Raw genomic sequence first — 12,209 nt, 5'->3', positions numbered from 1 at the left:
AAACTGTGGATTTTATTAATGGTGAAAACTTCGAGATAATTTTCAAAAACAAATAGTAAAAAAATAAAGTAACTAGCAAGGTTAATTTTAATTTTAGTTTTTTATATATTAAGAAAATTAAAACAAAAAATGAATAAACTATGAACATAATTCACATAATTAAATTCAATAAAAAATGATTTAGTAAATAATTACTATTACAAAAATCAAATATAGATTATGTAAAAGATCAATTTCCAACACCCTTCATATATTATAATATTTGTTATATAATATATCATATTTTTTTTTGGCACATGCTAATAATTAATTAAGGCTTTACCAAACAAAAGAATATATAATTTAAACATTTTAAAAAAATAATAAAAACAAAATAGTGAAATAACACATAAACTAAGAAGTCAAAAGAGACCAAGTCAGCAATATCTATCTATCTATCTGTATAATGTGTGTGTGTGTGTGTCTATATATATATTAAGAACTTTATTATTGTTTACAAAGTCAAAATGAGTATGTTTGATATTAAAAAAAGAAAAAAAAAAAAAGAAGAAAAAAGAAATGAAATTCCATGTCTATAGGAAGATTCTATTTTTGGTTTCATACTTTCTTCAGTTGGAATGTCTCCGATTTGACCCGTCGCTGTCGGGCCCTCCCTACAAACTCATCTGTCCTTTCCTTCGCCGTCAAATATTATTTGTTTTTTCTTCTTTCTTTCCAATAAACAAATGCTTTATTAATTTTATTTCATTATCTATTTGTTTTGTATAATTTTTTTTATTTTTATAAATGGTTTTAATTAATTTAATTAATTAAGAAGAAGAAGAAGATACAATAATTATAATTGATTTTAATAAAAATAATGTACAAAAATCTCGTTTAGCACGAGCATGGTTTCCAAATACTACTTTATTTCATACCCAAAAACACATTTTAATATATACGTCTAACTCTTTAATAAATTATTATTTGAAGGAACTATTTTAAAAATAATATACGTAGATGTTAAGTAATATATAGTTTATGTTGTCCTTTTTCAAGTTTGTTTGATCGTTTTATTTATTAATTCCCCAACACACGTGTGATATAATATATATACTGTTTTACATTTCATTTTTTTTAGTTCACAATTATAAAAAGCTAGAGATCGAATTATTAACATTTAGTTACCATTTAAAAACAATAAAGTTTGGAAGAAGCATGAGTTTGAGAGTGACAACTAAAGACCGAAATGAGCATGAGAAAACGGGGTTGGTTTGGATTAAGCTCAAGCCAACAACCTTGACCTCAACCCAAGCACTCTAAGTCAAGATATAGTTCAAGGACACTCGACCTCAACCAAGTTCAAGGTTCGACCCCTAATCAAACGTGAAATTGGACACACTGGCCACTTTGATATGATTGGTTATCTAATTATCCTAAGGCACAACTTGAAAACCCTAAAAAACAATAATCATTTATTAAACTATCTTTATAAATACATCATTAATTATAACACTCGAGCTGTGTGAGAAACGTAGCATATACCAGTGAGAATGTAGAGATTTTCTCTTTTGCAGATCACTCGTATTTTTCCTCTTAAAGAAAATTCATTATTGATGTCATGTGAAAGTGGGATGTACTTTCCTTTATCCAAAATTTAGCATCAACAAAGACGGTGGTTTCGCAAGTTATTTACTAGATGATGTTTCAATTCAACCATTCATATTGTCATCTCGTCCTCTTTCTCATTTTTTTTCTTCTCCAAAATTTTAATTTTGAGTTATTAGGATTCATTTGATCTTAAATTTCAAAATATTACACAGGTAGTCCTTAAATTTTGAGTTCAACTTAAATGACTAAGGTTTCAAAATGCAATACTTTTCTCATTAAGGATTTAATTTAACTAGACAAAAAATATTTTTTTAAAAAAAAAGTTATTTTTATTTCGACTATTTTGATATATTTGAATTTTTATTTTTGAGTGGTTCTTAAATATTTTAATTTTTTTCCAAAATATTTTCAAAATTAAACCCTTAAATGCTTATAAACCAAATACAGTCCAAATATTATGCTAGAAAACAAAATTTTAATCAAAACATGAGAAAATAAATTTTGTATAAGAATTGGATAATTATAAATATGTTTGAGAAATAGGTAATTATATATAACAAAATTTTGAAAATGCCAACCTAAGTATATATGATGTTTTTTCTTCCCACATCACATGGAGTCATTGTGGGGAAAATTAAAATTCCTTGCCTCCTTTGGATAATTTGATATGTTTTAACCATTTGGTTTAAAATTTTGTTTGAATATTAATTTCTCTAAGAATTACCCATTTGATTAAAGATTTTACGACAAAGCTTAATTTTTCATTAACAACTTTCAAAAAAGAAAATTTTATTTCCATTGAGATTTATAAAATTAAACAATAGAATAATTCTACCCAATTATTTCCCAACAAAGAATCTTTCCAAAATAAAGAATTATAGTTGGAAAAGGGTAAAAAAAAAAAAAAAAAAAAAAAAGAGAATCCAACGCGGATGAAAATTCCAATTTAAGTGTAAATCAATTAGTCAAAGGATTTACATTTTTGACTCAAATGTTAAAAAGTTTAAATATCTACCTCTTGCTTGTTAATATAGACATAATTGTTTAAAATGCATAGATAAAAGTAGATATTCATCTATCGTGTTCTATTTATTAATAAAACATAAACTTTTGGGATGTTGGTAAATAAAAGAGTTGATTTGATAAGGTATGGAAGAGAAGAAAATAGTGGAAATAAAAAAAAAAAGAAAGAAAACATGGATTTAATAGGAAGAAAAAAATAATAAAGAAAAAAGGGAGAGAAAACCGTACAAAGATAGGGAGAAAAGGGGATTTAGGGTTTACTCGGTATTTGAATAGAAAATGTTGGGAAGATGTTTTTGGATTGAGGACACGACAAATAATGCTCTCGTCACCACATATCTCACTTCCATCATATTTAACCCATTCCTCTTTTTTTGGATCTCCGTGTCTTAACGGTGTTCCAGCTGTCCTTTCTCCCCCTCTTTTATACAATAAACTCCCCCCACCCCCCTTCTTTCTCACTGCTCCACCCATTCCCCCATTTCTCACACAAATCCCCAATCAACACACTAAATAATCTCAACGCCTCACTCTCTTTCTCTGCTCTACTACTACTACTACTGCTGCCATGCTCATGGCCTCCTCCCCCCCCTTCCGCCGCATCACCGAAGAGCAAGAACTCTCCGTCATCGTCGACGCTCTCACCCAAGTCGTTTCCGGCGCCTCCTCTTCCACCCTCTCATTCCACCACGACCATTTCCTCCGCCTCCTCTTCCCTCCTACTACCAATACTATTAATCCCACCCCTCCCTTCTCCTCCTCTTCAGAATTCGACACATGTCCCCTCTGTAAAATCAACGGTTGCTTAGGCTGCCATTTCTTCTCCGCCCCCGACTCTACCACTACCACTACCGCCGCCACCCCCGCCGCCAACAACAACAACAATCCCGGCCGCCGCGTGAAGCGTTTGAAGAAGAATTATAGAGGCGTCCGACAACGCCCATGGGGGAAATGGGCGGCTGAAATCCGTGACCCGAAACGTGCGGCACGTGTCTGGCTAGGTACATTCAATACCGCCGAAGATGCCGCACGTGCTTACGACGAAGCTGCCATTAAATTCCGTGGCCCACGTGCCAAACTTAATTTCCCCTTCCCTGATTATTCCTTATCCACACTAATCGGCCATTCTTCTCCGCCGGCGGCTTCCACTACCACCTCCGCCTCCACCTCCCTCACCCCTGCCTCTGCACCACCACCACCACCACCACCGGTGCTTCCAAGGACTACTACTACCTCCTCATCCATGAAAATCGAGGTCACCCAAAACGACTTCCTATTCCCAGAGATTTTCAACAATAATGAAGACGAAGATGGCGACATTCAGAGATATCTCTTCGATTTTGCTAATCAATCAAGAAGCTTGTAAAATTAAATCCAAAATTCTTTCGACTAATATTTTTTTACAATTAGGGAAAGAAAAACATACATATTCTTTTTCTAAATTATGGTCAAATTATTTGTTGTTAGAAATTGTAGAATAAGAGTGAACCCCAGGAGGAGCTGGTAATATTAGAATATACTATATCCAAAAGCCTGCAATCATGTTCTGCCACGTGTACAATTAAAAAAAATCACGAGGTTAATTGAAGATAGTTAAGTCAAATAAATGAGAATTAAAACACGGATTCATTGTTTAATTAGGGAGTGAATAAATTAAAATTAAGGAAACTGAGAGTGATTATATGATTGGTTGGTCAAATAAATGAAGAGAGAGAGAGTTTTCTTGGTGGCTTCTTGTACTCGGCGACGTTGAATATCTTTTTTGTAGTTACGCGGTCAACTCTAACGCCACAAACCGTTTAACCTTCCGTTTTCTTTGATACGTTCACCAACTTATCATTTTTCTTTTCTTTTTAAAGCTTTAATATCAAATTATTTCCACACACTCCACAAATTTATGCTACAATTAATGGATGTGTAAGATACAACCACGATAATTCGTCATTTATCTATCTTCACGTATCCCGTTGAATTATTTAACCTTAACTGAACTTGGGATTCAATATTAAGGATGTGTTTGGATTGATTTTTAAAGTGTTTAATTTTTAAAATAATTCATTTTAAGATAAATTGAGGTGTTTGACATTGGATTAAAATAATTTCAGAAAAATGAGATTATGAAATAAATCATTTTAGAGAAAATATGTTCAACTAAATTTTAGAATAAATGTTTATATGGTGTTTAATGAGAAATCCCTTCCAAATATCTATTTTTTTAATTTCTTTTTACTATCTATTTTTCACTTCGTCGTTCTTTTTGTTTTTTTTTTTTAAATATTTTGAATATTTTTTATTTAAATAGAGGGATTTGCAAATGTTTATCTCTTAGCCAAATCTACTTCACTTTAACACCCGTGAAAGAAACCATGAGAACGTCAAGAAGAACATGATAATTCGGTTCGTGAAATGAATATGAATGAAGAACGTAATCGAATTGCACATCTTCTTATCTAGTTGATATTATATTGTATAGAAAAAATTATTTATCTTATGCATATTTTGTTGTTAGAAATCAATTATTTTTCTTTTGGTTATGTAATTACATTTCAAGATATTTGTGCTTTTAAAATTAAATTGTCAACAAAAAAAAAAAAAAAGAAATTAATGTTTAGTTTCAAATAACCAAAAATCGATCAAACATGAATTGAAAAGTTATAAATTTATTAAAAAATTCAATACTATGAAGATGGAAGAGAAGCGAAGTCTTCATATACGTGAATTTAGGAAAAGGGTTAGATGAGTCATTTCCTAAGACCATGTGAGAAAATAGATGGGTCCGAAGGTTGACTAATGAGACAACATAACACGTAACTAAATAAAGGAATCCACAAAAAGATTTTAGTAGAACAATCCTTGTACGTGCAGAATTTTGTCGGCTATCCATTTAATTTTAGGTAAGCTTTTAATTTAATTTGTACACAAAATTATGACATGAGCAATGCTATAGAGCTAATTAGAAATTAGTATTGAGGGACTTATTATGGAAACACTAATTTCAAAATTAAATAGATATAATTATTAATATAGAGTAATTTGTGAATTGGAAAAAAAATTGAAAGATTTTGGAGGTTGTAATGTAATCGATGACGTTGGAAAAGTTGTGGAAGGGTCCAATGAAGGCGACGGTTTGATACGTCGGTTGCCTTATCATCTTCTTTTCTTTTGACTTTTCAAAACCCAATGTCTCTCAAGTTTCTTCCAAATTATTTTCAATCCAAAAAAATAATAATCATATAGAACAAAAATTTTAAAATTTATTTAAAACATGAAATTGGAACGTAGATGACTAACAAATTGGAGCTTTGAGATTTGATTGTTGGTCGAGTTTCTTTGGGCTATAAAAATAAAGGGGACAATATTTGTGAAACCGTCATCAAAACTCCAATAAGTAGTGAGTAAAATGTGAGAGATAAATTAAATAGAGAGAGATTTTTTTTCTTATAAAAGAGATTATTGTTATTCCATGGTAAGAAATTAGAAATTTTTTTAAGTCCTATTTTACACCGAAGATTTTTTTAATCATTGTATGGGATATTTATTATTTAGGGTTTTTCATGGTTGTTATTTTCTCTCCTCTTTCTTCTTTATTATTATTGTTCTCAATCTAATTTAGTTGTAATCTTGTTATATTTGGTAACGTTCTTTTTTCGATAGTTAGAGATTGTTGTGTAGAGGTGTTCTAGTAGCAATAACAGTTAGCTTGACTCGATGATTACCTTTTCATACGAGGGGTTTCGAACTTGCTTGTTGTTACAATACTTTTTCTTTTCTATTGGTCGTGCATACTGCAAGGTCTCCTAAAGATTTAAAAAAAAAAAAAAAAAAACAATGTACATCTGAAGCTAAACAAAACTAGAAAAACAAAAAATGTTCCTTAATTAAAATTTTGGTGAATCCAATCAAGAAATTCATTCCATCAAACTCTCAACCAAGTGTCATGCATGCATTAATAGTAAAAGAAACCAATCTATAAGGCACATGATTCTTTGTAGACATTCACCACCTTTACTAACCTCAATAGTCATATCCTCCACAATGGATCCCCTCCCAGAGACTATGAGAAGACTTCACACAATAAAATCAAACACATCAACCTGAGCTCCACACTGTATGCAGAAATCACCTTGAAACCATCAACTACGACCAAACCTCCATCAATAGTAAGTAAGTAGATGAAACCATGAATGGAGGAGATTGCAAGATGAAAAAAAACGCGCGCCAGGTAGGGGTCGAACCTACGACTTTCTGCTTAGGAAACAGACGCTCTATCCACTGAGCTACAGGCGCTATTTGTTTGTTATACTTCATAATGATGATCTTATTCAAACAAACTTTGATCTTCAACGTACAACCACGAACGTGTCAGTCCTTCCTCAAGCTTCAACCAAAATCGCCATTTTCCCTCCCTCCATTTCTGTCTCCTTTCTCCTTAACAAAAACCTGCAACAAACAAAAAAGTAAACCCATCTTTTTCTGGTGGAGTAAAATTCCCCCTCTCCACCACAAAAAGATTCCATGAAAAAATCCAAAAAAAACATTATGACACTTCTCAATTCCATCTTCTTCTTCCTTTTCTTCTTCCTCCTCCGCTTCTCCATCGCTTCTCAACCCCTTCCTCGAGGTACCCATTTCACCATTTTTTTTCACTTTCTTCGATTTTCGTCCTCTAATCCTTTCCTCCCTCAAATATTTTGCAGGGTATCTTCTCAATTGCGGTGCCACCGAATCTACCGCCAAGGTAACCATCGGCAGCCTTCAGTACATCACCGACGAGGGATTTATCTCTGTTGGAAACACCACGAAGCTCCTTGATCCAAATCTGGTATCCTTTCTCTCGACATTGCGTTATTTTCCTGACAAATCGGCTCGGAAATACTGCTACTCGATTCCGGTGGTTAAGGGAGGCAAATACATTGTGAGGACGACGTATTATTACGGTGGATACGACGGTGGGACGGTGCCGCCGGTTTTCGACCAGATTATCGAAGGGACGAAATGGAGCATAGTGAACACGACGGACGATTACGCCAACGGGATGTCGTCGTATTACGAGGTTGTGGTGGTGGCAATGGGGAAAATGATGAGCGTTTGTTTGGCGAGGAACCAACATACGGATTCGAGTTCCAGCCCTTTCATTTCGGCTCTGGAGTTGGAGTATTTGGAGGACTCTGTTTATAATACCACGGATTTCAAGAACCATGCTCTGAGTTTGGTTGCTAGAACCAGCTTTGGACATGACGACGATGTCATTGGGTAGGTAATCTTCTTTGTTTGTGAGATTTTTTCTTCGATTGGTTTTGTTCTTGCCTTGAAGATCCAGATTGGAATTCTGTATGATTTGAAATGGGTATTGTTTGGATAGAAATCATATGAATCCAAAACGTTGGGAGTAGTTTTAGCATTCTATCTATTTTATTGAGTTTTTCCATGTAGAAGACCATCTACTTGAGGTTTTTGTATCTATAACCCATTTCAGAAGACGTAGATTGGCCAAATCCTGAAAAATGAATGAAACTAACTTCCTGCTGACGTCACGAGCACTATCGCGTTAAGGGTGTTCCTCAGCATTGTGATATAGTCGAATCTCTGACATGATATTCATTTCAATCTAGATTTATCTTAAATCAACATTAGTCAACTTTATTAAAAAGGACAATTGCGTAAGGGCTTTGACTATTTTGCAATGGATGAGACATCACTGACAAGATGAGGACATGATCATAAGCAGAAGGTTAGTTCTCATTAGTTTTTCAAGACTAGGTCGTTCCCTACTAGTGCAATTGGTGTTGGGTTATTCAGACAAACGTCTCTTTTTAGTTCGTATCTTTCGTCTTCTAATAAATTATTTAGTAGAAACTTGATGCTGACACTTCGTTCATTTATATGATATACAAATGTTTGAAGTCACATGCAGTTGGTTAGGAGACAGGTTTTCGTATGAATTTAAGTTCTTGTTAAATATTTAGCAGAAAGGTTGGACGGACTAACAGTGTTTTTCTTTTTGGCAAACTTTAGCGATTAAGTTATAATATTTGAAATCTTTCAAAGTTTAGAAAATAAAATATGATTTAAACTTTTGTTATTTTGTATGCTTAAAGTTGTTTCTTTTCTTTTTATGTTGGATTGTGGAGGTTGTTTGTGTTTACTTTTGATGAATGAACTTGAAAAATGGGATTCATCGTCACCTACAATCTTGTAATTTCGAGGAAAAATCTGTCTCTAAACGTTTGATCAACTTTTGTTACTTGAAATTTCAATGTGGAGTTAGCTTTCCAGATGATGCATTCAACCGGCAGTGGCACCCGTTTGTCGATGAGAACCCATTGGTAACATGCCATGCCAACGTTACTCCTTCGACCTTTTGGAATCTCCCACCAGCAAAGGCTTTTAACACTGCCTTGACGACCAGCCGTGGGAAGTCGCTCAAAGTTAACTGGCCTCCGTTCCCACTTCCAGCAGCCTACTACTACATCTCGCTGTACTTTCAGGACAATCGATCTCCGAGTCCATATAGCTGGAGGGTCTTTAGCGTTGCAGTAAATGGCAAGAATTTCTTCACGAACCTCAATGTCACTGCTAATGGCGTGTCTGTTTACAGTGCGAGATGGCCTTTATCTGGACAGATCCACCTAGAACTAACTCCTGCAGATGGCGTGCCTGTTGGGCCCGTTATTAATGCTGGTGAGATCCTTCAAGTTTTTCGTCTCGGTGGAAGAACATTAACAAGAGATGGTAATTTTCTTTTGCATAATCGTATCCTCCTCATCAGGATTATACAACTTGAAAGAATCAACTTTGACTAGTGTATTCGGTTTCTTTTATTCATTTTTTTATAAAATATCAAATGTTCTCTCGAGTTGTTATTAATGCAAGAAAGCAGAAAAGAATCCATGTCTTTCTTTTTCTTCATTTGACAAAGCTTCTGTTGTTTTCTTTGAATAATTTGGCAGTGATGGCAATGGAGGACTTGGCACGAAGCTTCAACAACCCGCCTCATGATTGGAGTGGTGATCCTTGCTTGCCTAAGGAGAATTCATGGAGCGGAGTCACTTGTTCCGTGGGAAAACTTGCTCGAGTAGTCAATTTGTAAGTGTTCTCAACTCAAGAAGCTTCGTTTTATACATTTTTCGATTGAACTTTTTTCTTCTTATTGTGAAGGAACTTGACAAACTTTGGCTTATCTGGCACACTTCCTTCAAGCATAAACAATTTAACTGCCCTCACTCATCTGTAAGTGAAGTTTTTTCCATTATCAAACTTAGCTTAGCAATTTGTGTCATCATACTTAAAAAAAAAAAACTATTTCTTGTGGCTGCATTGGCATTTGCAGTTGGCTTGGTAGCAACAAACTCACAGGCTCTATTCCAGAAATGGGTTCATTGAAGGAGTTGCAAACACTGTACGTTTTTCAGTCAATACGTCTCGTTTACTTATCTGGAACTCTCTTACCTGTTCTATAACTCTATTTCTTTTGCTGATTAAAGGCATCTGGAGAAAAACCAATTTGAAGGGCCAATTCCTCATTCACTCTCGAAACTTCCACATATTCGTGAAATGTGAGTTTTGACCACGATTTTGTGCCTGGAATTGTGTCTTATTTTTGTACATACTCTATAACAACATAAGTAGATAAAAGAACTGAACGTGCTAGCCCCAATACCTATGATTGTTACACATACATGATCTTCGTTCTTCATCTCAATTACCCTCACTCAGTTTAAATCTAAACTATCTCACTTCAGACTCGTTTTTAGCTTTCACCACGATGTTCAAACATTGTCATCATCATAATAAATAGCTCAAAATCATCGTTGAAACATTTTCTAGTTTACAACAGCTAGGAAACAATATTCATAACTAAGAAACATTGAACTTCATATAGTTTCAAGATCAGATAATCAAATAGTTTTAATCGATGACATTTGCGTCTTACAGATTTCTCCAAAACAATGATCTGAAGTCGAAAGCTCTCGAAATGCTGCAAAAGCGAGGCATACACGTCGAGTAAGAAAATGGATATGAGTTCATCAAGTTTGGCTCCATTAGCAAATGCATCTCTATCAGCCTCTCTACTATTATTCTATACACTTAACTAAACTAATGTTCATCTTTTCTTCTTTTTTTTTTCTTTTTTTTTGTTCTCTTTCCATTTTGTTGATGTCTAGGTTGTAGAATCAGAAATCTGTATGGCTATCTCAAAGGATGGAAGAGAATATATAAAGCTTAGAGTGTAACTTAAAAGAAAAAGGGGCTTTGTAATTATCAGAACTTCTACAATAATTGTTGCAGAATTTACTGTATAGTATGAGAATCATATTATCATCTAATTGATTGATTGATCTATCGATTGATTCCTAATTATTTACTTAATTGCTATTATGAAAGAAGTTTATAGAAAGCATAAGAATCATATTGTTTCACATCCCCTTAAGCTTTATTTGGTTAAGTTCTTGACAGAGATGCCTTGGAGTTTACAAGGAATAAAGCTTTCAAACTTTTTATTCAACCCAACAAGCCAAAGCTCATTTAAGTTTCTTTTTATATTTGCTTTTTCTTGTTTTGATTATGAATGGTCCCTACAAAAACAATAAATTATTAAATAAATATATAATTATGATTTCATCAAATTGATTCTTATAAATTTTTACCTTATCTTCAATTTCATCTAAATTTACTCAAATTTTATCGAAATGTAAAGTAAGATTCTCTTCCGACTATGAATTTTTAAGAGACTCCCAAAGAGAAAACATTTAGATATCTAAATATTTAGATGTTAATATGTTTTTAAGCATTTGTTTTGTTTTGATTTTTTATGTCAACTAAAATAAGAATAAAATGATTTCCTCGTCAAGAATGATGGAAAGATATTATGTGGAAAAAATTCGAATTGATAACAATGAGAAAGATGCCAAAGTTGCAAGAACATAAACTTTGCTTTTCTCATGAAAAAAATGATACGGGTAGATGTTATGTTCTCCCAAAGAATATTGTATGTTTAAAATTGATCTACTTCTGAAAGCTAGTAGAAACCTATCTTAAGAAAATTAAGAGTTAGTTAAGGTTTAAATTGTCGCATTAAGATTTGATTTAGGTGTACTCGATCCATGAATAAAAATCATTATAATTCTATCCAAAGCCAAAAGATGTGATCAAGATGATTAGTTATAAATATTTTTCACATGATAAACGATATAATCTAATTTGTTATTATCAAAGTACGCATAACTAAGACATTGCTTATATTTACTCTCTTAAATTGTACTGTGATTATTCTTATTAACAAAAAAACAATACATTTAATATCGAAAATACACTTACCAACCTTGAATACACATATATCTATTTTAATTAATATTGTTTTAGTCTTTATATTTTTAAAATATTTAATTTTAGTTTATATACTTTAGTAAATTAACATCTATTATTATATTATAGTTAAAGAAAATTTCTCATACTCACCTTTTTCTATCAATTTTGAAACCACATGTTCACATTATTATTTAACCCGTTCGATAAAATTTAACTCCTAACTTACCATAATAATGATGGGTTTTAAGATCTACAGGACACTTAACAATATAAAGATATAAATGATG

The 12,209-nt window shown here is 32.9% G+C and overlaps 2 protein-coding genes and 1 non-coding gene across 3 annotated transcripts; 2 read left to right on the top strand and 1 right to left on the bottom strand.

Moving 5' to 3' along the window:
* The first annotated feature begins 3,091 nt into the window (after window positions 1-3,091).
* On the top strand, window positions 3,092-4,564 carry LOC103495234 (ethylene-responsive transcription factor ERF109-like). The gene has a single exon (XM_008456723.3). It carries the CDS (start codon window positions 3,182-3,184, stop codon window positions 3,977-3,979), a length of 798 nt encoding a protein of 265 aa, XP_008454945.2. The 5' UTR covers window positions 3,092-3,181; the 3' UTR covers window positions 3,980-4,564.
* Window positions 4,565-6,827: 2,263 nt separating this feature from the next.
* TRNAR-CCU (transfer RNA arginine (anticodon CCU)) lies at window positions 6,828-6,900 on the bottom strand. The gene has a single exon. It is a non-coding gene; the product is annotated as a tRNA-Arg (tRNA).
* Window positions 6,901-6,993: 93 nt separating this feature from the next.
* On the top strand, window positions 6,994-10,956 carry LOC103495232 (probable LRR receptor-like serine/threonine-protein kinase At5g59680). The gene is made up of 9 exons (XM_008456720.3): window positions 6,994-7,234; window positions 7,311-7,866; window positions 8,882-9,345; window positions 9,564-9,699; window positions 9,772-9,843; window positions 9,944-10,012; window positions 10,098-10,169; window positions 10,549-10,617; window positions 10,779-10,956. The coding sequence occupies exons 1-9, from the start codon at window positions 7,129-7,131 to the stop codon at window positions 10,783-10,785; spliced, it is 1,551 nt and encodes a 516-aa protein (XP_008454942.2). The 5' UTR covers window positions 6,994-7,128; the 3' UTR covers window positions 10,786-10,956.
* Window positions 10,957-12,209: the final 1,253 nt, after the last annotated feature.

This window comes from Cucumis melo, chromosome 1 (genome assembly GCF_025177605.1).
Source record: "Cucumis melo cultivar AY chromosome 1, USDA_Cmelo_AY_1.0, whole genome shotgun sequence".
NCBI lineage: Eukaryota > Viridiplantae > Streptophyta > Magnoliopsida > Cucurbitales > Cucurbitaceae > Cucumis > Cucumis melo.
The sequence above is the reverse complement of the archived record's forward strand: the minus strand, read 5'-3'. Positions and strand labels throughout refer to the sequence as shown.